This window comes from Typopeltis vanoorti, chromosome 2 (genome assembly GCF_054136105.1).
Source record: "Typopeltis vanoorti isolate ZY-2024b chromosome 2, IOZ_Tvanoo_1.0, whole genome shotgun sequence".
NCBI lineage: Eukaryota > Metazoa > Arthropoda > Arachnida > Uropygi > Thelyphonidae > Typopeltis > Typopeltis vanoorti.
This window is the reverse complement of record NC_143550.1, coordinates 74510781-74538473: the sequence shown is the minus strand read 5'-3', so window position 1 is coordinate 74538473 and position 27693 is coordinate 74510781. Positions and strand designations below refer to the sequence as shown.

The 27693-nt window shown below is 37.0% G+C and overlaps 1 protein-coding gene across 3 annotated transcripts in view; it reads right to left on the bottom strand.

The window, feature by feature from the left end:
* LOC150109181 (uncharacterized) overlaps window positions 1-27693 on the bottom strand; it is a 648231-nt gene that overhangs the window by 114310 nt on the left and 506228 nt on the right. For all 3 annotated transcript variants that reach the window (XM_090406029.1, XM_090406020.1, XM_090406040.1), the window contains one exon: window positions 10003-10173. In XM_090406029.1, coding sequence (XP_090262155.1) covers window positions 10003-10173 — 171 coding nt within the window. The remainder of the gene's footprint in view (window positions 1-10002; window positions 10174-27693) is intronic.

Here is a 27693-nt window from a genome sequence, read left to right as displayed (position 1 = left end):
AAAGGCTATTTTACAGGAGATATAAATTAAGTTTAAGGGAGATGGTAAATCCCATATTATTCTACAGCCGGGTATGAAACTCAGATTGAAATCCATCGTAATCCTAGAGTTTAATGCCGAAAAAACTATCGTCGAGCCCAGGTGTAAGTAATCCCTTGGGTAGTACAACACCAGGGCAACGCAGAGCAAAGGTGGAGCAAGCTCCGTCACTGTCTTTTGTTTTGTTATTAATATTCTCTCATAATGTAAAATAGCCTTTTTGGCTTCTTAAAGCAGTAATAACAATATATAAGTACACCAGTACTTATATATTGTTATTATATATATAATGCTTATATAATGCTTTTCCAAACATTATGAGAGAATATTAAGGACAGTGACGGAACTTGCTCCACCTTTGCTCCGTGTTGCCCTGGTGTTGTACTACCCAAGTGACTATTTACACTTGGGCTCGCAGATAGTTTTTTCGGCATGAAACTCTAGGATTACGATGGATTTCAATCCGAGTTTCGTACCCGGCTGTAGAATAATACGGGATTTACCATCTCCCTTAAACTTAATTCATGTCGCCGGTAAAATAGTCTTTTTGGCTATTTTACTGGTTTATAGTAGTAACAAATAACTATTTCATATCTTCTTATACTGTATATTTCTCATCTTTCACAACATTTGTAAATTCCAAAACAATGCTGTTTCACTTCTCTCTTCTACAAATTAACAACTTCACTAGCATCCTTGATCTTCGCACCTGGGAAATATGCTTATGTCACTTTCTCATTAAGTACACCTCTTATCAATGAATCTCCAAACAGGGAAATTCACTTTATTGCAGAAACCCAACAAATTACTAAGACAAATCCTTACCCTTCACATAGTTGTATTTCCTTCATAGTGCATTATCATCATATTCTTATCAACTCATTCCTGAATTCTTGATTTAAACAACTTTTCCAATAACTTACAGCTTGTCTTGAAATATTGAGTGGTGTTTAATTTGCCTTCTGGACTAGTTCATATAATGGAATTTTCCTGGTCTCTTTCCACACCGATGGGAATTTATTTAAGTGGTGTAGTCAGAAATGGTTTAAATTTTCTAATGATTTTTTTTTGTAACATATTATTATTATTATTATTACCCAAGACCCCATGGAGTCAAAGACTCACCTGGGAGGTCCTTTTATCATACACACACAGCTCATCACACCATGCTTTAAACACACTCAAATTCTCTGCAGACACCAAATCTCAGACAAGGCATTCCAATCATTCAAAACTTGATACGAAAAAAACCTGCTTCTCATTCCTATACTCACATCCTCTTTATATAGTTACCAGGGATGACCTCTGGTTCTCCCCTGATCTCCCACTATTTTCTGTAGAACCTCTCCAAAACTGATCCTATAACAATCCCTTACTAGCTTGTAGGTCTCAATCATATCTCCACTCTTTCTCCTGTTCACCAGACCCTACAAATTGCATCTTCTAAATATTTCCTCATATTCGATATTCCAGAGTTTAGAAACTACCTTAGTCAGTCGCCTCTGGACCTTTTCCAACATCACTTCGTCCTTCTGAAAACCAGGTGACCAAATCTGGGCACAACAGTCCATGTGTGGCCTAATCAAAGCCTTATACCATGGAAGAAGAATCTCCGTATTTCTACAAGTTAGTGTCCTCCACATTGTCATTCCCAGAAGCCTTTGTGTTGTTTTCACAATTTTGGCTATGTGTCCCCCTAAATTTCAGATCCTTATTCACTATCACCCCCCAGATTTATTATTTCCTCTACCTCCAACAATATAATCTCACCAAGCATAAATTCTGGATACCATCTTTGTTTCCCAAATTTTAAAACCTTACATTTTGCAACATTGAACTCACATCACCGTTCACTTGCCCAATCACTCAATTTATTCAAGTCTTCTTTGTAAGGCCACAACATCTTCTCTACTCTTCATGGTTCGTTCCAACTTTGCATCATCTGCAAACAACTGAATATCTCCATCCAAATCTTCACCAATATCATTAATATACAAGTTAAACAGTAATGGCCCTAAACCAGACACCTGAGGCACACCATTAGTGACTTTCCTTTTCCTGGATATCGCTCCCCCCATACACTACTTGCTGATACCTATCAGATAGCCAGTCTCCAATCCAATGCACTAATCTAATATCCAACCCCATCTGCTCTAGTTTGACTATCAAGTTGTCATGAGGTAATCTATCAAAAGCCTTTGTGAAATCAAAGTATATTACTGTGTATCCTTCTCCTCTGTAAAAGGAAGTAGTCACCTTATTGTAATAAATAAGAAGATTACTTACTAAAACATGACATCATTTTATCCAATCATTGCTGTCCATCAAAGATAATACCATTGCTGTCAACCCAATTCTGGATCCTAGTTCTCGCAAGCTTCTCCAACAATTTAACCACAACACGTGACACACAGATAGGCCTATTGTTTGATGCTTGAGTTCTATCACCTCCTTTATGAAGTGGCACAATCTTGCCCTCCTTCCACTCCTTAGGAACTTGACCCTGATATATTATCAAGTTCAGCAGTCTTATTAACATCTAGTTTGCTTAACTTCCCATACACCTCTTGCTCACTTACAGTCAGTCTCTCTTCCCCATTATCAACTGCTCTCGATCTCTCCATGAAGTCACATTCACAAGATTGAAAGACCTTTATGAACTGCTCATTAAGTATCTCTGCCACATGTTCTGCAACAGCTGTCTTTATACCATTTTCTCCAATCAATGTCATCCTTCCATAATCATTATTTCATTTGCTGGCTACATATCAAAATAACTCCTTAGGATTCTTTTTGGCTACATTAGCTAACTATTGTTCATACCTCACTTTTGCTACCTTACCAAATAAGTCACCTGCCTTGCCTGGCCTTTGTACTCCTCGTGGAGTTGGTTATTTCCACTTGTCTTATGCTGCCTCCATAATGCCCTTTTTTTCTGTATCACGTGCTTAATCTCTTTATTCATCCATTTCACATCTTGCTTATTTAACCTTCTCACCCTTTGAATACATTTAGATATTCCATCTACTAGATAGTTCATGAAAATCCTCCAAGCTGCATTGATTTGATCTTTTTTCCAGCTAACTCCTCATTCCATGCTACACCTGCAAGCTGTCTCCTGAGCTCTTCATAATCACCCTCCCCCTGTAGTTCCTTATATACCCTTTTCTCACAGAGGTCCTCACACTGCTTGCAACTGCCGAGGTAATCACCTCATGATCATTCTCACGAATTGGTGGGTGATATGACACCTCATTTATAATTACATCCATTCCATTACATTCCATTCACCTCTATCTCACACCATACTGCCTCAAAACCACAGGCACTATTTCCCTCTTGCACCTCTACTTTGTATCGACATAACTCTTTCTCTGTCATCAATAGCACTCCCCCCTCCCTTTTTACCCCCTTCTATCCTCACGAAACACATCATACCCTTCCATCTCTATTCCTGTCAGGATGTCGCCCTCATCTAACCATTTCTCACTTATTCCGACAATCTTTGGATGAACAGACTAAATTTTATGCAACCATTTCATCTGCCTTGTTTCTTACACTTCTAGCATTTGTACAGGGTGTTCGGGATAAATTTGACAGTTTCGTAAGGAAAAAGAAAATCTTCTTTGTATCTATTAAATTTAATGAATTGACAAAAAAACATTACAGGCAGAGTTAATTACAATACTATCAACAAGATTTACTCAAAATAACCACCATTAGCATCGATCACAGCTTCAATTCTGCTTCGGAACCTCGAACAAGCTGATGCTACAGCCTCCCTGGGAAGGGCCGCAAAAACTGTTTTAATTTTATCCATTAACTGGGCTTTTGTATTACTGGAAGTGCGATTGGTGTCTTTTTCAACTGCGCCCCATACAAAATAATCCATCGGGTTAAGGTCTGGGGAGTTTGGAGGCCAAACATTTGGACTGGTGAAGTCGTAGAAATTTTCAGACAACCATTTTTGACTTTTCCCAGAGGTGTGGCAAGGGGCCGAATCCTGCTGCCATACATACGGCCTACCATTGGCTACCCTTGTTATCCAGGGCTTGACTACAGTTAGCAACTCCACGAACAAAGCCCGAATTCCAATGCCAGGGTTCTTCGACACCTGTTCCTGCAGATTTGCGAGGAATTCTGCTGTACGAACGCAATCAGATCGTCTGCTAGGGATCTTTCTTCTTGCTACATCCTCGTAGTCACCATTGCAAGTCTCTAGTTCATGCCTGATTGTTTTTACTGTATTCAGGGAGCATTGGGCAGCAGTCGTAATATCCTTATTTTGATGGCGGGCACGAATCATCATGATACAAGTTATTCTCTTCCATGATTCAGGTGGGTTCCAGCTATCCATCCTTTCTGACATCTTGTATATGAATGAAGAAGGGTCCAAACTTTTAAATGAAGAGAAGTGTGTGTTAATACATGTAACTTACGGGAAAATATAATTAATTATAAATATGTCAAATTTATCCCGAACACCCTGTATATAAACACAACAGATCATCCCTGGATCTACAGCTAGTTCCACTGATACCAGTCATTCGATGTGATCTCTCCATGCTCAACTGGGGCCATATCCCTTTCTGCTTAATCATTTTAGAACCCTCTTCAATTCTAACTGTTTCCTCTTGATTTTCCGGTCATTCCATTCCTTTCCTGACTACACATGCTTTCATATCCTCTTGGAGCATCCCCCTTTCTCATGCTGTGTATCCCTGTCCACTCTGAGCCTCCTGTTCCTTTTGGACACCCATTCTCAGTTTCCATACATACTCATGCCACTCACTTCCTCATTCATAACGACCTCTTCAATCTCTCATGTCGTACTCTCCTGCTCTTCCTCGTCACTTCCCACTTGATCTGATTCATTCTCTGTACTCACTTCTCTACCTTCCAGCAGCAGACAACAACTTTACAAGTAACAGATTTACAAGTGACTCACAACATAAAGTTTGGGAGACAATAATATGAGCCAATAATCTTCCAGATCCCATTGCTGTTATCAACTGACATTTCTTAATATCACAAGCACCTCAATTTCATCTACTTTTTTCTACCAGCAGTCTCTTTCAAATCAGAAACTACATTATCTCAACCTGGATGATATATTTTCTCTCTAAACAATAAATGACACAATAACCTCAGTAATTAACTTTAATGAAATGAAAGTACAGATATTTCGTACAGAAAATAACAGTCAGTACATCATCAGTACATAGAAACGAGCAAAATAAAAAAACAGGAATACAAGGTACCTACAGCAATTGGTTTACCAATTAAAAACTGTTGCTGCATGCTAGAAATTAATATTAATAAATAATATTATTAAAAACTATTTTTGATGGTTACATAAAATAAGAATTTCCCAAACTTTTGAGAGAGGCAATCATTCTGATTCAGAGTTTGCCAATGTAAAAGGGCTTTGCAACTTTTTTGAAAAGGCGTTCATATTTAAACCTGCTTCTGTGAATACTATGTTCTGTCAGACCAGACTTTTGAGGTTTCATGTATTTGATATATTAGTCTTTATTTGAGTTGTAAGTCAGCAGTTAAAATTGAAAGAGGTACATGAAGATGATTTAATGTTAAATCTGACAAGGTCTGATTTAATGTTAAAAGAGACAAGGATGTACATTATTCCCTCTGTTATTCATTATCTATATGGATCACATTATGAAGGAAAGTGGTATTAAACATGATATCAAAATTGGAGATGTTAATGTCAGCTCTTTGCTTTATGAGGACAATGTTATACTTCTAAATAAACCGCTACAAGTCGGCAAGATTCCCTGACTAAATTGAATAACTGTTGTAATAGATATGGTATGAAGGTCAGCAATAAAAAGACAAAGACAATTAAAATAGGCAAAATCGTTGAAAACGTCAACTGCATTGTGAACGGAGAACCTGTGGAACAAGTAAAACATTTCAGCTACTTGACACGATTTTTAGTGAAGATGGTAAATTAAATATGGAAATAGACAACAGAATCAACAAAGCTGGTATGATAGGAAGTCAACTGGTTTGAACACTGTCTTATACAAGACAGTGTTCAAACCAGTTTTAACTTATGGATCTGAGAGCTGGGTCAGAAGTAAAACACTTGAACAAAGACTAGAGACTGCAGATATGAGAGTCCTGAGAAAGATTAGAGGCATGAACAGATGGCATCAATGGCAATATTATATTAAAAATGAGGATATTAGGAAAGAACTTGACATTATCAGCATCCAGGAATGCATTAGCAGAGCTAATTTCAGGTGCCATGGTCACTTAAACAGAATGAGCGAGGAAAGATTAGCAAAAACAAGTGTGTTCTCTGTCAGGTTGGCAGGAAAAAGATCCAGAGGAAGACCAAGATATAGGTGGTTTGATACAATGAAAAAGTGCTTTAGAAATATAAGACCTGACAATATTGGAGTCTTAACATTTAACAGACTGATTTGGAGGAAAATTGTAGATAGGAAGTTAGTAACGATGTAAATTTTTCATGTAGTACTATCATATCCTGTATACATCCCCTTGAGGGTACATACATCAAATGCAGAAATTTGATGATGATGATCTATGGAGAAGACGAGATTCATCCCACTGGATACTGTGTTTAATGTCAATACTTTGTTTTGTCAGACCAGACTTTTGAGGTTTCATGTATTCGATATAACACTGATGCTCATTAATCCTTTTTTCCACAGAATAGCCTGTCTGCCCAAAATATGTTAGATTACATTCACAAGGTATCTAGTAAATGCCAGTTTGTCTTTTGTAGATGGCAACAGATGAGAAATTTTGTTGATAGGAAAATATGTGGGAATAAGATGATGCTTCTTAAAAATTCTATCAATCGGTTCACAGATGCCAGAAATATAAGAGATTGGAACCCTGCAGCCTGTTGAAGAATCCCAAGGTGTTGGAACATAGGAATTAATTATCTGCTGGATTTGATGAGGGTTGTAACCATTAAATTCCATTAACATTTTGATAGTGAGAAGTTCTTGTTATAAGCTTGAGGGAGAGGAGCACACATTATGTGCTCTATTAATTAAAGGTTTGATAACACCAATTTTTTTGAAAGATGTGATGAGCACACTTTTGATGAATGTATCTGCCAGTAAAGGTAGGTTTTCGATGAACACTGGTTGATAAATTGCTGGAGGCTGTGTGCATAAGAAGAATGTCCAAGAATGGTAAACTAACAGCCTTTTCTTTTCCTGTGGTCAATTGAATGCGTGGATGAAGGCTATTATTCTGTTGTAGGAAAGTGGTAAGTTCATTTTCAGAATGAGGCCAACAGCGAAGACATCATCAACATAAAGAAACTAACAAGAGGGTTGGGATGAATGGATGAAAACAAGGTATCTTCCAGATGGTTCAAAAAATAATTTGCCAAATGTCACGTCGCCGTCAATATGGATAAAATACATCACCCCCTCTACACTTCGTATCCATCATATATTTCAATGTAATATCAACAGTATTACAATTTTAATATGCACTTCACATCCATGGTAACCTGGATGTATATATACATCTTGGCGGTTGGATGGTTAAGACAAAAGCTGCAGTGGTAATAGATAAGGCCGTCGGCCTTATCCATTACCACTACAGCTTTTCCTTTATCTGCTTTCGAAATAGATATATTGCTCTTTTGTCTTAACCGGCCAAGACGTACATATACGTCCAGGTTATCATGAATGCGAAGTGCATATTAAAACTGTAATACCATTGATATTACATTGAAATATATGATGGATACGAAGTGTAGAGGGGTGATATATTTTATCCATATTGACAGCGACGTGTTATAGAATATCCTGATTCTATAACAAATTCAAAAATCTTTGCAATATCAGGAGGGTAATCATCGTATAGTAAATTAACAGTGTCAAATAATGGAATGTTGGTAAAGAGGAAAACAATGTCAAAGCTGACTAATAAATCTGACTCTTGTATTTGAATAGCCTTGATTTTCTCAAGAAAATAAGGTTACCAAATGGTTAATGAAAACATTGCATGGGTTTCAGCACTAGATAAATTACATGCAGATAATTTGCTTTTAAAAAGTAAAGCATCAACTTCAAAGTGTAGTTTATTAGCATCTTCACTGGAAAGTCTTGACAGATTGCGTTCGATGTTATGAAAAAATTCAAGATACAGGATGCATTTAGGTACCACAGCAAAATCATGGCCTTTAGCTAATACACTAGTGTTTCAGCATATTCACAATCCATTTAGTGGTAGGAGTGTTGTCAGACGTAATTTTTTGCTTACAGTATAATGATTCATATTTTTGCATCAGTCTGCAGGAATGTCTTTCATAAGAACGGGCTAAAGATTGTTTAGAAACACGCAGAACGATATCCAGTAATTCGTCGTCCAGAGCAGCTGAAATCCTTCTTTCAAGATCTAAAATAGACTGAATATTAGATGCTAAATCTGTTTTAGTAACTCGAAGTTGGTTCTGTATCAAGGAAAAACTTGTGCAAATATAAATTGTGTGAACTCCAGACAACCGAATAATTTCTCTAAATCTAGCAAACATAGGAATAACTTTCTTATTGCGACATTTTTTGAGAAAGGCAATCTGAGCATGAAGCACTCGGATTGTCTTTCATTTCATTAAAGTTAATTGCTGTGATTATTGTGTAATTTATTGTTTATAGTCATGCCACAGGTACCTTTAAAGATTACAAGCACACTCTCTCTCAAAGCTATCATTCAAGTAATTCACCTATTTTTTTCTGCTTCTGTCAGCTCCATACCATATGCATTCTTTCATGGTATAATTTGCTGCTTCATAATCATTTTCCCTTTTATTTGCTATTTAATAAAAAACTCTCTGGGATTTCAATTAATTTCCTCTCATAATCTGATTTTGCTTTCTTTACCATGCTGGTCAATCTTCTTGCATAAGCTTTTTGCTGCTCAAGCTCTAATCGCATTTTTATTTATATTTCCTCCAAAACATTTTCACTTTTCTTTTTTGAAGTTCCTACTTAATGATGCTTCTTATCCACTTAATTCCCACCTGATGTTCACTCCTGACTCTGAGTATGCATGTGTGTATATACAACTACTTTCTTTTCTAATGCCTCCATGTCTTCCTTAGCAGAACCTTTTGTGAGACCATAAGCACAATTAAGTTTCATTGTCCAGTTCTCCATTCTATTTTCCCACATCATGCCGGCCCAAAGAGAACTCTTCTGTTATTAATCAAATCTTGTATATTGTCCCTAACCACCCTCTCCAACTCCTTGACCACAACTTCAGCCAAAGAAAACAGGCTTATAATTTGAAGCCTAAGTCATCATTTTCTCTGTGAAGAGGAAAAATTGTGTCCTCTTTTTAATCTTTTGGGACTCATTCAATAAGTTCTTGGATTCCAGTATAACAATAATAATGATAGTGATTGTTTGTACCCATTTTTGTAATACCACCTGAATGAAAAACATGCTTCTACTCTTCCCATTTTCCACTTCATGTTTACCTGTCACTGCTTAGAACATTTTGGGTGTGCTGTTTTAAAATGCAATAAAACATTGTTAATTATATTTTATGCTTTCTTGCCAGCCTGGTTGGCCGAGTGGTTAGTGTATCCACTCTCCAGCCCAAAGGCTGCGGATTCGAATCCCGTGTGGGAATGGATGTTTATTTGTGAAAATACTAGTGGTGGTCGTCAGTGGTAGATAGCAATGGTATAGATGATGAAGGTATTTGCGGCTGGTGGATTGGCGAAGTAGTGAGACGGAGAGTTGTAAAGTAGGTACCCTCCCTTGATGAGTCTTTGGACTCCCTGGAAGTGTTATGTAATAATAATTAAATTTTTTGATAAAGTATTTAAATCATAAATTTTATGAGTATTAGTATTAATATCCTTAATGAATATGTTTATAATCTAAGATTAATAGAATCAACATATTATAAAATTGGAAAATGATCCAATAATAGTCATCATACCAGGCCGACGATGTTTCTTTTTGCTGCGGAAATCTTCAGAGACAGGCGTCACTGGGAGATCTTTAGGGACACGTGGGTGAGATGGGGTTGAGACAACTTTCGGCTGGTGCTTTGGAGACTTACGATCTCCTTTAGAAGGAGTAATTACTGGCTCTGCAGACTTGGGACGTGCTAGTTAAGAAAAACAATTATGCAAGTAAGTAAATATTGTTGTGTCTAGGTGATCATGAACATTTTATTTATAAAGCAATCCTCTGGATGGGCACTGATATATCAGAAGTGCTATCGGCTTGTGGTTTAAAGATTTGTGGTTACCATTACTTCAGCAAGCCAAACCCAAACATTAAATGAAACACTTATTAAAGGAGGATAAAAAGAGATTGAAGGGAAGAATGCTATCTTAACACTGGGACATTACATAGAACACATAACCTAACTTTGGTTACCGTGAAGTCTGACAAATCTGAACAGCAAAAGGATATTGTTCTCCTTCCCAATTCTTCAATTCTAATCTGACTTCTCAAATATATCCACTTTTCTAACTCACTTTTTCTCTGTCTATTTCTCAATCCCTTACCCATTTCCTCTTTTTGACAGCAAGCATTATGAACCACCCAATTTAAGCAACTATTTCTATCCACTTTTAATACAGTGTTTAGACATCACATTCTCAACAAGTAACAGCCATTGTTAACTTTCATATAAAGAACATTTTACTGGGATGATGTACACTTGAATAGTATTTATTTTCTAAATCACAATTTTTGGTGATCAGTCAATCAAATATATATTAGATTATTATTATTACTATTAAAAAATATCAGACCTCCAAGGAGTCAAAAGATTTATCACAGCAGATCACCACTCTCTCACATAAAAAAGATCACCAATGCATGTCTTAAACAAACTGACAGCTTTCACACTTTCACAATGTATTCCACTCAACAACTTTACTCTCCATGCAAAGAACCTGTTCTCCAGGAGTGAATTCTCCATGCTTGCTATGCAAGCTCATTAATTGAGAAAGAAGTAATATTTATGTGTTAATAAATGCATGCATTTATAAGCATTCCATTTAGGCTCTTATTTTTGTAGACAGAAGATGTCTTAAGCTTGCATGGCAATAATTGAGCTTTGCATTGTATATCGAAGGCCGATGCTTGCTTGTCTAGTCAAAGCTACCTTGGCTTGCTTGGTTGTGGGAGCTCCCAGGTCCTCGCAGCAGCACTGTGATTTCATGCACATGCATACTCATTTCACGTCGTCTCACTCTGTTGCTTAAACACAGGCCATACACAGTCAACGTAGCTTTAGCCAGTGAGCTTCAGCCAGCCTTTACAAGTGTGTGTGTGTGTTGCTTGGGAAAATTAAGTTACAACCAACTTTTTATGACATGGTATTGACTAGTTCATAAAGAAGAACCGTAGGGTAGAATTTGTATTCAAGTAGCTAAATTGAAAAAGATAGAATATCATTTGTAAAATAAATGTTGTATTTGTATGATTAAATGTACATAAATTTCTAAATATATAGTTTTAAATGGTCAGTAATTCATTATTTTGCTAATTGGACTTCAATCACACTTCTCACTCCCTGAATGATAACAAGAGCAAGCATGAATTTCAAGACATTCTCCCCTGCATTTCTCATGCTTTGTTGGATTTATGACTGAAGCAACCGAACTTATAAGACCAGCATATTGTCTAAAAATTACATATGTTCTTCTGGCTGGTTTGCCTGGTATGTGGGATGAAAATCCTGAGTTTCTGGGAGTAAAAATTCTGCTACCTCTGAAATTCTGCCAATGGCTGAGGGGCATAATCACATGACTCAGCTGATAGAAAAGAACTGTATTTAGTCGCCAAAACTTTTCATTATTTAAAGGCTTATTATTTAACTCAAGTTTATTAAGTTAATTATTTTTAGCATATGAAAAGTCACCAGCTGCAGCTTTGTCAAACCACGTGTCTTCTAAACATATAATATTAAGAGTAACATGGCAATCGTATCTGTCATATCTGCTGGGCATCTTCCTACAGTGGGCTCTGAACAAATACAATTTTTCTTTGCCTCAGTTGACTCATTGTAGATTCGAGTTTCTCAATTGCCCGGGCCACAAGAGGTTCTTCTGAAATTTGTCATTTTTCATGAATAAATATTTTATAGTGGAAATATTCTGAGGAGAATAATATTCGTAAATGTAACAAAAAGCTCAGACCCAGAATGCCTAAATAACATCTATGTAGGAAATGTCAGTGACGTAGCAGCATATTTTTAAACATGGAAGTATTCATGAGTAATCGGGAATTTTCAGACATCAAAATCTTTCAACATTCGGAAGTTCGTTGGCTGTCCTGCGGTGAAGTTCACGAGAAGTTATATGAACTCTGAAAGGAAGCTGAAGTATTTTTAATTAATAAGAAAAGTGACCTGTCCCATTATTTCCAGGATAAGAAATGGGTAGCCAGGCTGGCATATCTCAGTGATATATTTTCTTACATAAACGAGTTGAATTAAAACTTCAAGGTCCAGATACAACAATATTTCATGCTTGGAACAAGATCAAATCATTCAAAAAGAAACTCAAACTCTGGTTAAATATGATTGCAGAAAGAAATAATGAAATGTTTTAGTCGTAATCAGATTATATTACGGAAGAGTGATTTCTATTCACAGAATTCAGTATCAGATGTTGTTGCAGCCCACTTGAAGATGTTGTTGTTGTCATTTGAAAAGTATTATCCCGAATGTGAGGATCACCGGAGGCAAAGTATGTGAATTGGGAACCCCTTTGTTGAATCCAAAGAGACAGCCCTTTCCCATGAAGAAACCCTTCAAGTTATTGAATTATCATTGGACAAAGGACTGGAAAGTACTTTTAGTGCTGTGAGTAATTCGAATTCTGGATAAGAATGAAAAATGAATATCGAAATTTATATGAAATATCAATGAGATTTCTTCTTTGTTTTTCCACCACATATATTTGTGAAACTTCATTTTCAGTCATGACTGTGCTTATGATGAAACAGACAAACCGCTTGCAACTTTCTGACTGTCTCCATTTGGCTATCACTTCAATTCATCCCAGAATTAATAAGCTAACGGACAGAAAACAGCAACAAAATTCTCACTACCATAACTAAAACTTTCAAAAATCTCAGTTGTAGTAAAAAAAACTAAGTTTAACTTTTTCAATAAACTTTAATTGCTGCGTTAAAGTGATGTGTTTATAAATTCAAAATATTAATTATCGTTCAAACACTAGTTCGAATGATAATTAATATTTTGAATTTATAAATTTGAAATTAATATTTTAAAACTGAGAGATTCATACATTTTTTTTATTAAATTACATACTTTGCATATATAAATATTGGGCGTGTGTATGTGATGATGCCGTATTTATTCAAATATAATTCTCACTTTTTTCCCATAATTAAAGCTAAAAATTTGTAGTGCGAGATATATGCAGAGATTTTCAGAAACCCAAACAGTGAAATCTTCCTTCCCATCAGTGGCGCACTCAGGATTTAACCTTTGGGGGGGGGGGGGCCGAGTTGAGTAGACATTTTGCGAATACACACTACACATCGCATACGACCTATAACTGAGCATCTGCAGTGATCGCAAATTCATAAGTAGCACACAACATAAATAAAAAAAATGAATTTTAATTAGGATAAGATTTTTGGAAATTTTTCTAGTGTTTTTTCCTTTTCTGTGGGGGATGCCCAGGCCCCTTGGCTCCCCCCCTCTGGGTGCACCACTGCTTCCCATTATTCCAAGCAAAAATTAACATTAATTTACAAGACTTGAGATGCATAAAGAACAATGCTTCACGAATGACTAATGAGAAGTGAAAGCAGTTATGAAGACATGCATATGATGGTGCGGTATTAACAAAAGATCACGCAACTCAAAGATAAAAGCAAGCCGACAATTTTTGAATTGAAATGCTAATTCTCTTCAACCGAATCCCATAGCATCTGCAACTGTCATAACAACACTCACTATATATTTCTTAGTTTTAACACATTCATGACGGGGTGTCGTTTATCGTTCCAATTAAACTTCTCATTACTGGCAGGTTCAACTCACACAAAGTTACAATGCTTGGTTGATTTTTATTGCTGCTTGTTTGCGTTTGAGCTGGCAGGGGAACTCTCGCAAGCATTATATGGCATGTTTCAATTTGTGGTAGAATTTTATTTGAAGTTAGCTTTTGTGATCTGTCTTAATGACATCGAGAATTTCAAATGCAATCAAACAAACTTATATTTCATATAATTGAAAAATTGGATAATAGTTTTTAGTTAGATACTGTGTTTCTGGTGCAACATATGGTTTTGCTGGAGTTTATACAGCATAGTTTCTGTGAGAAGGGGACATGTGATTCATTAGTTAGCACCATTTTTATTCTAGATGTCTCTAATTGCACTATTTGTTGAGAAATATATTACACAGACTGCATAAGCATATGTACCTTATTCAGGGACACAATAAAACTACTTGTTTTTCTTGCATCTGCAGTATTATGGCTGTTGGGGAAGTCATGTTGTTACCACGGGGAGCGAGTTACTATCGTCTCGACATGATCATGTTTAAACATTTTTCGTGTGAGAGGCATATGCAAAACTTTTTAGTATATCTTTTTTCGTAAAGTAAAATCAGGGGTGCGAGGGCAAGTTATATTCGAGTAAATACATAAGAGTAAATATGTAAGAGTTTCGCTGACAAGTTGACATCCTTCTGTGGCTTCCCTGCTCAGCTGACATCTATGGTGAGTTAACATACATAAATATTTTTCTCATTACCGTTTTTTTTTTTGAAACAAATATCATTAAAATCAATTTAATTATACAATAATCAATTTTACACTGAATAATATTATAAATTTATATATAAATAAATATTATAAATAAAGAAAATATTATTTATAAAATTATAATTAAATTATAAAATGTTATATATATATATTATAAATAAATAAATAAATAAATAAATAAATAAATAAATTTTCTATTAAAAACTGCACGGCACGTCAACAACTCGATTTGTAAACTTTTGGAATGCGCACATAAAAAGGTTCGCCACCACTGTCATAGCCATTCACCTATCCAATCATCTGCTTCAGTTTAGTGACCAACTTATGGTGTGGCAATCTATCAAAAGCCTTCGCAAAATCTAAGTATACCACTATATATATATGCATCTCCCTTGTCCAATACATTTTGTCACCTTGTTATAGTACATAAGTTGGCAAAACAAGATCTCACTTTAACAAATCCATGCTGACTAGCACAAAGACTACCAATATTATCAACCTCCTTTTGTATCCTATCTCTCACCATCTTTTCCAATATCTTAACTACAACTCCAGATATACAGATCAGCCTATAATTTGTTGCCTTGGCCTTATCACCACCTTTACGAAGTGGAACAATTTTGCCTTCCTTCCACTCCTTTGGAACTTGTGCTGTTGCAAGACTCTTGTTAAACAAATAGGCCAAGGATGATGTTAACTCCTTGAAACATTCCCTTAAGACACATGCTGATATGTCAAGTCCTACTACCTTATTGACGTCTAGCTTACTTAAATCCTAATATATCTCTTGCTCATCCACCATTTAATCTTCTCTAATTTCATTCTCTATACTTCAGCTTCTAATTTCACACTGAGGATGAAACACCTTGATGAACTGCTCACTGAATACCTCAACTATGTCTGGCAGCAGTTACCAATCTCCCATATAACCATCCTTCTTTATACTTTCCACATATAAAAAAAACTTGTGAGAGTATTTCTTGGCCTGATTTACTAATTTCTGCTTACTGCACTTTTGCTGTCCTTACCAACTGAGTTGCTCTCCTGTCCAGCTCTTTATGCAACTGATAATTACCATTATTCATCTTGTGCTGCCTCCAAAGTGGCTTCTTCTTCTTCTAGATTTCATGCTCAATCTACTAATTCATCCATGCTGGCCTGGCCTACTGAGTAGTTAGCGTACCTGCTCTCCAAACAACAGGTTGTGGGTTTAAATCCTGCTGTGGAATGGGTGTTTGTGATTGTCTTTAGGTAGAGATGAATTTTATTACCCAGTGTGAGACCACCTCCTTGCTAATTAAAGGTTTGAAGTGGCTTGAAAAAGTTCTATGTTTGGTCTCTGGAGTTGGGTTTATGGACTATGCAAAAAGAACTACAAAATAACCTCTAATAAACTACAAAATAAAAAAATACTAATAACCTTTCGTGGGCAGGGAAACCCCCCCCCCACACACACACGCAAAAAAAAAAAAAAAAAAAAAAAAAAATTGTACACCCAACTTATTCAGCCTTTTGGCCTTAGGAATACATTCACATATTGATGCTGTTATGTATTTCTTTTTCAGTTCCCAAGCAATATTTATTTCCTTACTGCTCAACTCCTCATTCCATGTCATAACCCCAAGCTGTCTCCTAAGCTTTTCATAATCACCAGTCTTGTACTTACACATATATTCTTTCCTTAAAGAAGTCTTTGTATGGCTAGTCAAAACCCAAGTGATCACTTCATGATCACTCTCTGACTAAACAGAGGGAAGTGCAAAACCCATTCATAATTACATCCTTTGATGAAATGATCAGATCTAAAACTCTTGATCCTTGCCTGCCTGCCTTCCTTTATACTGCCTGAGATACTTTTCTCTGAAGAGCTCAAGGAATTTTCCTTATTCCTTATTAGAAGTTATCAAATTATTATCAGAACAAATCAATTTTTTTACAAGGTTTATATTATCCCATACAGTTCGGGGGGGGGGGGGGGGAAGAGATGTATCTAACAGGTCGTGTTTGGTTGGTTTTGGAGATCTGCTGTTGATTTGAAAAAAAAAAAGTATTTTATGTTTAACTTAACAGGTCTATGAATTCCAGTTTTCATGTTTGGTTGGTTTTGGAGATCTGCTGTTGATTTGAAAAAAAAAAAAGTATTTTATGTTTAACATAACAGGTCTATGAATTCCAGTTTTCATGTTTGGTTGGTTTTGGAGATCTGCTGTTGATTTGAAAAAAAAAAAAAAAAAAAAAAAAAAAAAAAAAAAAAAAAGTCTTTTATGTTTCTATTAATTGTTGTGAAGCATAGTTTTTTCCATTTGATCTTGTGCATGGTGTGGAAGGCATGGATTGTGAAACCTGATTGACCAAAATTATAGTGGCAGATATATTTCTCATGTTGTTGTTGTTGAAGATAAATGCTGGCAAATCTTATCTTCCAATGTACCTACAATAGTAAGACATTAATTTTATACTTGTTAGAGGACCATGGTTTTTACCCTTATCAACTCTAATAATATTTTTTTTTGTCTTTTGTACATCCTAAATCCCAAATTTTATTCAATTCCATTCTGCTAAAACAAAGTTATTACAATATATAATTTCTGACTGAAACAAACACACAAGTGGGATGACTTAACAAACTGTTGTAAGGATTCCAAATACCAAATTTCAAGAACATACCTTCCTCTATGTACAGTTCCACATGGCATTTTGCATTTTGGTTACTTGCTTCTGGATTTTTTGAATTGTTTCTCCATCTTTTCAGTAACCATTTAGTCATATGCATACACAGCACGGTGAGCACATGTATGACACAAGCAAAGTGGGAAAATAATTTCCTAAGTTTGTGTTCTCTTCAACCCTGCAGTTACCTAATGTCATGTCCTAACTACCTTAACAACAAGGCTTCTAAATTCTAACTTTAAAATAGTGCCAGTGGTTTTGAGGCAGTATGGTGTGAGACAGGATGAATGGAATGAAATACTTGGTTAGATGTTGTTATAGATCGGGTATTGTGGATGGCAGTGACTATGAAATGTATAATCAAATTAGCCAAGCAAATAAGAAAAGGGTGATCATTATGGGTGATTTTAATTATTGCAATATAGACTGGGAAGATGTGATAGCAACTGGAAGTAAAGAAAATAAGTTTCTTGAGTTTTTGAGGGATAGCTACCTCAGACAGTATGTAACAGAGGGCACACGAAGATTGAGGGTCTTGGATTTGGTCATCTCATCAGTGGATGTAATTATAAATGAGGTGTCATATCACCTAGCAATTCATGAGAATGACCATGAAGTGATTGCCTTGGTGGTTGCCAGCAGTGTGAGGACCTCTGTGAGAAAAGGGTATATGTGGAACTACAAGAGTGGCGATTATGAAGAGCTTAGGAGACAGCTTGCGAGTGCAGCATAGAAAGAGGAGTTAGCTGGAAAAGAGATCACGCAGCTTCGGGAATATATTTAAGAGCTATCTAGTAGAAGCAAAGTATAAATGCATTCCAAAGGGTCAGAAGGTTAAATAAGGTAGGTGTGAAATGGATGAATGAAGAGATTAAGCAGGCGATACAGAGAAAAATGACATTATGGAGGTTGCAAAACAGAAGTGGTAATAACCAATTCCATGAGGATTACAAAAACCAGGCAAAGCAAGTGATTTGCTTGGTAAGGGTAGCAAAAGTGAGATATGAGCAGCAGTTAGCTAACGAAGCCAAAAAGAATCCTAGGGAGTTTTTTTCAATATGTAGCCAGGAAAAAAAAGAATGATTATGAAGGATGACATTAATTCAAGAAAATGATATATGAACAACTGTTGCAGAAGATATAGTGCAGATACTTAATGAGCAGTTCATAAATGTCTTTCATTCTTGTGAATGTGACTTCATGGAGAGATTGAAAGCAGTTGATGATGGGAAGGAGAGACTGACTGTAAGTGAGCAAGAGGTGTATGACGAGTTGAGCAAACTAGATATTAATAAGGCTGTGGGACTTGATAATATATCACCACATATTATGAAGGAATGTGCCATCAAGGAGTTGACATCTGCCTTGGCATATTTTTTTAATATGAGCCTTGCATTGGGTCAGTGCAAGATTGTGCTGTTTCATAAGGGAGGTGATAGAACTCAAGCAGTAAATTATAGGCCTATCTGTGTGTCAGGTGTTATGGTTAAGTTGTTAGAGAAGCTGGTGAGAACCAGGATAAAGAATTGGGTTGATAACAATGGTATTATCTTTGATGGATAGCATAGATTTGCTAAAGGGAGGTCATGTTTTAGTAATCTACTTACTTATTACAATAAGCTGATGGCTTCTTTGGACAGAGGAGAGGGATACAAAGTAATATACTTAGATTTTACAAAGGATTTTTACAGATTACAGCATGATAAGTTGATAGTCAAACTAGAGAAGATGGGGTTAGACATTAGATTAGTGCATTGGATTGGAGACTGTCTATCTGAAAGGTATTCAGCACTTTGTGAAGTTGTGTATGGGGGGGGGCAATATTCTGGGAAAGGAAAGTCACTAATGGTGTACCTCAGGGGCAGGCCTGTTTTAGGACCACTGCTGTTTAACTTGTATATTAATGATACTGATACGTGATTGGACACTGGAATGGGGATGCGAGTTCAATATTGCAAAATGTAAGATTTTAAAATTTGGGAAACCAAAATGGGATGCAGAATTTATGCCTGGTGGGGATATATTGTCGGATAGGGAAGAAATAAGATATCTTGGGGTGACAGTGGATAAGAATCTGAAATTTAGGGTACACATTGCTAAAATTGAGAGGACAACACAAAGACTTCTGGGAATGATGCAGAGGACACTGACTTGTAGAAGTAGGGAGATTCTTGTTTCATTGTATAAGGCTTTGATTAGACCACACATGGACTACTGTGCACAGATATGGTCACCTGGTTTTCAAAAGGACGAAGAGATGTTGGAATGGGTCCAGAAGCAACTGACTGAGGTAGTTTCTGACCTCTGGAATGTCGAATATGAGGAAAGGTTGAGAAGATGCAATTTACAAAGTTGAGTGGAAGCTTTATAAGGAGGCTGTAAGCAGGGGAGTGAGAAACTTTTTTTTTTGCATGCAGAGTTGTGAATGATTGGAATGCCTTGCCTGAGAGTGTGGTGTCTGCAGAGAATTTGAGTGTGTTTAAGGTGCGGTATGATGAGGCTGTTTATGAGAAAAGGACCTCCTAGATGAGTCTTTAACTCCATGGGGTCTTGGGATAATAATAATAATTTCCAGCATCTTACTTGACTATATGAATCAAATTTCCATTAATATAATACCCTGACTACAATGTTCTCTGCTGAATGCAATACCAACTAATATTCACTGTCATTAGTCTATATAACCATTCTACTCAAGTCAATGTGCAGGGATTTCTGAATCAGCTATGTTCCTAATCACTCTATTCAACTTAGCATCATCAACAAATAACTGGATATCATTCTCTAGACAAGGTGTGGGTAACCTTTGGCATGCAACCCAGGGCTCACCTTAAAAATTAATTAAATAAATAAATACATATCCAACATCTTCGCTGACTTATATATTTTAACTTAATAGAATACAATTTTTTTAAGTACAGCAATACCAAATAAAAATGCAATAAAAGAACAACAGTTAAGGATAGGATACTTAATTTGGAAAGGAATACAACAGAACAATTAACAATATATTTGGTTTCCTGTAAGTTATTTTCTATTTGTGTTGATGAGAGCACAGACATTACATCATCAGCTAGGCTAACAATCGTTCGGTATTAACCATGTAACACTCCTGAACATTGAGATATGTAAAGCAGTTATGAACGAATTATCTGTTCGGCAAATTGATATTTCAAAAGTGGTATCTGTCACAACAGATGGTGCACCCAGCATGATAGGTAAGGAAGCAAGATTTGTAAACTATAGTGCCATGCAAAGCATTTTGGTCATACTCTGATAGGTTTTCATTGTATCGTACATGAGGAGACTTTATGTGCAAAAGCTGGCCTAAATGAACTTCAAGAAGTGATGCAAACAGTAACCAATTTCTACACATATTTTGAATAAAAGACAATTTCATAATCCACTGAATAAGGTGGATTCAGTGTACAAAGGACAAATAATGTACAACAATGTTCGTTGCTTAGTCGAGGTCTTGTTCTGAAACAATTTGTTGAATGCCTGGATGAGATTAATCTCTTTTTGGCTAATCAACAAATGTCTTATAAAGAAATGCATGATATTGTGGGGGTTTGTAAACCGATATGTTTTGCAGATTTTTGAGAAAATTTAAATGACTTGAACCTTAAACTACAGGGCTCTTGTAAAACTCTTGATGCTATGTTTGATTAGATAAAGGAATTTGAAATGAAACTAGTTTTGAAAAGTGATGTAGACAGTGAGAGATTTAGATATGTTCCAAACCTAAAGAAATATATCAATGATCTCCAAAAGGATGACAAAAGACTGCCAATGTCTTCAAAAGCTATTTTTAAATGTCACTGTGTCAACTATCGAGTAGTTCTCTCTAATATTTGTTATGTTCAGAGAATTAAAAGAGACTGCAAAATTCATTAAGTTTCCAGACACTATAAAACTGGATGAATTAAATTTGCAGATGTTTTCGTGGATAAATATGGATGATTTTGAAATGCAGTTCATTGATTTTCAAAGTATATCAATTTGGAGGCAGAAATTTGTTGACCTCAGAGTTGACTTACAAAATATTGAAAAGGAGCAATTAGAGATGGTATTAACAGAGAGAAGTGTGGAAAACGAAGCACTAAGGACTTGGAATACTATTCCAGAAACTTTTGTATGTTTAAAAACCCTTGCAACAGCATTACTATCCATTTTTGCATCTGCATATTCGTGTGAAGCATTGTTCTCAGCGATGAATTTTGTTAAGTCTCATAGCAGGAGTAGCACAGATGAAACTAGTAGCACATGTATATCCCTAAAGGTTACAAAATATAAACCTGATATACATCCTCTGTCCAAAAAGAAACCGAACTTTCGAAAATAGAAGAAACTAGTGGTTCCACTGTTGTATCTTTTTTTTGTTGTGGCAACCTTCATTAGTGTTGTATCAACTGTTTATGACATTTGTTTCATTAGAAGCCGAGTTATAGTGCCAAGAGTGACAATGTGTTTTGACGAACGGGTCAGAAAATGAGTTTCAAACAGAGAGCTGTGAGTGACTTTTGGGTTAAACTTGGTAAAAGTTTTACTGAAACACATTAAATGCTTCAAAAAGCATATGGCGATGAATGCTTATCCCATACTCAAGTTTAAGGTTTAAGCGATTTCAAAGTGGTTGTGAGACGCTTGAGGACGACGAAAAGCCGTGCGGACTGAGCGAAGTTAAGATCCAAAAAGTGCATTATTTCATCAAAGAAAACCCGAAATCGTCCGTGAGATTGATTGAAGATGAATTGGGGATTCCAAAATCAACTGTGCACAAGATTTTGACTGAGAGTTTGGGCCTTCGTAAATCGAATTTGTGATTTGTTCCCCAGAAGGAGGAGGTCGTGTTTATCAACACGACCTCCTCCAGATTGCTGAAACACAACCTCCTATTAAAAGGAGCTGACAAATTCACTTGATAAAGGAGATGCATATATAGTGGAGTGCTTAGATTTTTCAAAGGCCTTGGAGAGACTGCCATATCACAAGCTAGCAGCTAAATTGAAACAGATAGGATTGGATAACAAACTAGTGAGCACAGGCAACTCCATGAAGTTCTAAGGATGATTGTGGGAGACCCAAACTATGAACACAGTATCTATCATACATCTCCTTGAAATCAGACAAAGCATTTGGTCCTTACTCCCTTGTCAACCACACTCGTATCAAACTTCCCGGGATGACCTCCTATTCTGCCCCAACTAGCCAAGGGCTGAAACATTTTCCCTGCATTATTCCTATAAAATCCTTTAAGTAATATAAATGTTTCTGTCATATGCTTGCCTTTTTTGACTATTAACTGAGTTTTGCAATCCACAAACCCTCAATCTATCCTCACAAGGAGCTTTATCAAACCACTCACCTCTGGATTCTCAACACTGCTTCCTCATCCACAAGAAACCCAAGTGACCAGACCTCGGCACAGTAATCCAGATGTTGTCATATCAAGACTTTATCAAGAGGAATGATTACTCTATTATCCCTGCTAGTTAGTGTATTCTTGAATAGCCAATGCTACCATGGCTACTTTAGCAATATGCCCTCTAAACTTCAGCTCTCTATCTACTACTACCACTGGCTTTATCAATTTTTGGAGTAAAATTCCCTCAATGCTGTACACAGCTTGTAATCTTTGTATCCCAAAGTGCATAACTTGACACTTTTCAACATTAAATTGCATCCATTATGTTTTGCACATATTGTCAGCCATTCAGATCATCCTGCAAGCTCTCTACATCACCTAGATTAAATATTACCCTACCCAACTTTACATCATCAGCAAATAACTAAATATCTGAATATCTAAATATGCTAACATGTATATATTTCTAACTGAATATCTCCCTTCAGTTTATTTCCAATATCATTCATGTACACCTGCCGTCTCCTAGATTATGCTCCTCCATATACTACTTTTTGGTATCTGGCCATTAGCCACCTTTTTATTCATATCACCAGTTTCATATCCATCTCCATTTGTAGTAATCTGTTATAGAGTTCCATGTGGAATCCTATCAAATGGGTTTGCAAAATCCAGCAGTATCATAGTGTAGCATTAATCCAACTCAGCTGTCACTCTATTATAAAAAGTTAGTAGATTACTATGGCATGACTGATCCTTCACAAAGTTATGCATCTCCCCCCCCCTCTCACAGAGTATATCATATTCTTATCCACCCATTCCTGAATTCTCTTTTTAGACCAACTTTTTCAGTACTTTTACTACTACTACTCCTGGGATACAAATTGGTATATAAGGGAGTAGTCTATTGCATAACCTCAATGTCAATACATCTGTGGGATTGGATGGTATACTAGCTCGTGTTGTACGAGAAGCAGCTAAAGAATTGTCAGTACCCTTGACCATTTTGTTTAATTTGAGTCTCGGGTCTAGGTTAGTCCCGAGCGGGTGGAAAGAGGGGAAAATAGTTCCACTGCATAAAGGTGGTTCCAAGACTGCTGTTGTAAATTACCGACCGATTAGCATATCAGGAATCATTGTCAAGGTCTTAGAGAAATTAGTCAAGAAAAGAATACAGGATTGGATAGATGAAAATGGGATATTGTATGGGGGACAACATGGTTTTGTGAAGGGTAGATCATGCCTCAGTAACTTGCTCACGTTTTATAACACAGTGACGGCTGAACTGGATAGGGGTAATGGGTTTACAGTGATACTACTGGACCTTGCCAAGGCCTTTGATAGGATACCACATGGAACCCTAATCAGTAAACTGGAGCAGATGGGGATAGATATAGGGTTGGTGAGATGGATAGGAGGGTGGTTGAAGGAGAGATATCAAAGAGTGGTTTATTCAGGAGTGGAGTCTAAAAGACGTCTTGTGACTAGTGGTGTGCCACAGGGCTCTGTTCTTGGACCACTGCTTTTCAATTTGTTCATCAATGATATTGGAAAGGATCTGAGAGGAAGTGTTCACTTGTTTGCTGATGATGCAAAGTTGGGTAGAGCGATTGTGAGTGCACAGGATGTCAAAATTTTACAGGATGATTTGGATAGTTTGGAAGACTGGGCTAGGAAAAATGGATGTCAATTTAATGTGGCAAAGTGTAAGGTTATGCACTTTGGGATGAAAAGAATAGCAGCAGTATATCGCATTGGTGGAACCATACTCCAGGAGATTGATGAGCCCAGGGATTTGGGAGTGTTGGTGGATAGGGAGTTGAAGTTTAGGGGGCACATTGCAAAAGTAACTAAAACAGCTCACCAAATCACTTGGCTTCTGAAAAATACTTTAACATGCAGAGACGAACAAGTTGTTGTTCCTCTGTATCGAGCCTTGATAAGACCCCATCTGGACTTCTGTGCCCAGTTATGGGCACCAGGGTTTCTTCGTGATGGGGAGGAAGTGGAGAGGGTCCAGAGACGAGTGACCAAGATGATAGCAGGTCTGTGGAATGAACCTTATGAGAATAGGTTGAAGATTTGTGGGTTGCAGAAATTGGACGATAGGCGAAGGAGGGGTGATATGATTGAGACATTCAAATTACTGAAGGGTTTTTATAAGATTGATCCAGAAGATATTTTTGAAAATATGACTGGTGGTGGGAGGACTAGGGGCCATGCATGGAAGCTGGGCAAGAGCGTGGTTGACAAGGGTGTTAGAGCTAGGTTCTTTACTTGGAGAGTGGTAAATGAGTGGAATAAGCTTCCAGAGTCTGTTGTGGGTGCTACGACCGTGAATGAGTTCAAGGCAAGGTATGATAGATACTCTGTGAATGTTGAATAGTTGTTCTTGACATGATGTTAGGGCCTCCCTCAATGAGTCTGTTGACTCCTTGGAGTTTCCCGGAACAATAATAATAATAATAATAATAATAATAATTTGCGACCATAGACTTAGGTCCTCCTTCATGCAAAGGAATTATTTTGCCCTCCTTTCACTCTCTTGGGACTTTGCCAGAGCTGAGACTTAAATTAAACAGCTTAGTCAAAGGCATTGCCAGTTCCCTGCACCTTCTCATAAAATGCAAGCTGATCTTCCATCTGATTGCACAGCTGTATTTGCATTCAGATTCTGCAATATACTAAGTACCTCCAATTCTTCAACCTCTGTTATTATATCAGTACTTGTCATTTGTGTCACAACAATATCTTCACTTGGATGATATACCCTTGCAAAATGATCACTCACTAAGTCAATTTCATCTCTCTGTTACCTCTCCATCATCTTCACTCAATAAAGTTATCTTTCCATAGTCATTCTTTCTCTTACTTGCTACATACCGAAAAAACGTTTTGGGATTTCTTTTTGCCTATTCAGCTAATTTCTTCTCATAATCTGATTCTACTTTCTTTGCCATGCTTAACTGTTATTACATATATCCCCACAACATTTTCTTTGTTTGCAACTCATGCTTAATGATACTACTCATTCATTTAACTCTTACCCAATTTACTCTCCTGACTTTAGGTTTACAATGTGATATTGCTTCCTCCAGATAAATGTTGAGTAGAGTATTCCCCCATGCACCATAAGCATCCTTCCCTTGTAGATCTTTATTATCATTTATTATTATTATTACGGGCAACTCCAGGGAGTCATTAGACTCATCGAGGGAGGCCCCAAATCATTTTCATCACAACTATTCGACATTCATACAGTATCTATCATACCTCGCCTTAAACTCATTCACTGTCACAGCATCCACCACAGACTCAGGGAGCGCATTCCACTCATTCACTACTCTAAAAGTAAAGAACCCAGCTCTAACACCTTTACAATATTAACCACATTTTTGCCCAGTTTCCATGGATGTCCTCTAGTCCTCCCACAACCAGCCCTGTTCTCAAAAATATCTTCTGAATTAATTTTATAGAAACCCTTCAGTAATTTGAATGTCTCAATCATATCTCCCCTCCTCCTATCAACCAATTTTTGCAACCCACAAATCCTCAACCTGTTCTCATACGGTTCATTCCACAGACCTGCTATCATCTTGGTCACTCGCCTCTGGATCCTCTCCACCTCCTCCCCATCAAGAAGAAACCTAGGTGACCAAATCTGAGCACAGTAGTCGAGATGAGGTCTTATCAAGGCTCGATACAGAGGAACAATAACCTGCTTGTCTCTGCTTGTCAATGTATTCTTCAGCAACCAAGTGATTTGATGAGCTGATTTGGCCACTTTTGCAATGTGTCCCCTAAATTTCAATTCCTTATCCACCAACACTCCTAAATCTCGTGCCTCATCAATTTCCTGGAGCACGGTTCCACCAATGCAGTAAACTGCCTCCCATCTTTTCACCCCAAAATGCATAACCTTACATTTTGCCACATTAAATTGACATCCATTCTCCCTAGCCCAGACCTCCAATCTATCCAAATCATCCTGCAAAATTTTGACGTCATCTGCATTCACTATTGCCCTACCCAACTTCGCATCATCCGCAAACAAATGAACTGTTCCTCTCAGATCCTTTCCTATATCATTTATGAACAAATTAAACAGTAGTGGTCCAAGAACAGATCCTTGTGGTACACCACTAGTCACAGGCCGTCTTGTGGACTCTACTCCTGAGTAAACCACTCTCTGATATCTCTCCGTCAACCACCCTCCTATCCATCTCACCAACCCTATGTCCATTCCCATATGCTGCAATTTACTGATTAGAATTCCATGTGGTATCCTGTCAAAGGCCTTAGCAAGGTCCAGCAGAATCACTGTAAACCCATTACCCTTATCCAGTTCAGCCGTCACTGTGTTATAATACGTGAGCAAGTTACTGAGGCATGACCTACCCTTCACAAAACCATGCTGTCCCCGATACAGTATCCCATTTTCTTCTATCCAATCTTGTATTTTCCTCTTGACTATTTTCTCTAAGACCTTGATAATGATTCCTGTTATGCTGATTGGCCGGTAATTTTCAACAGCAGCCTTGGAACCACCTTTGTGCAGTGGAACTATTTTCCCCTCTTTCCACCCCCCTTGGGACTGACCCAGTCCTGAGGCTCAAATTAAACATAATGGTCAAGGGCACTGACAATTCTTTGGCCGCTTCACGTACGACACGAGCTGGTATACCATCCAATCCCACAGATGTATTGACATTGAGGTTCTGTAATAGACTAGTTACCTCTACCTCATTCATCACAATTCCAGTATAAGCTGTTGGTTCCTCCATTTCCGCAAAGCCACCACCTGGATGATATACTCTTGCAAAGTGCT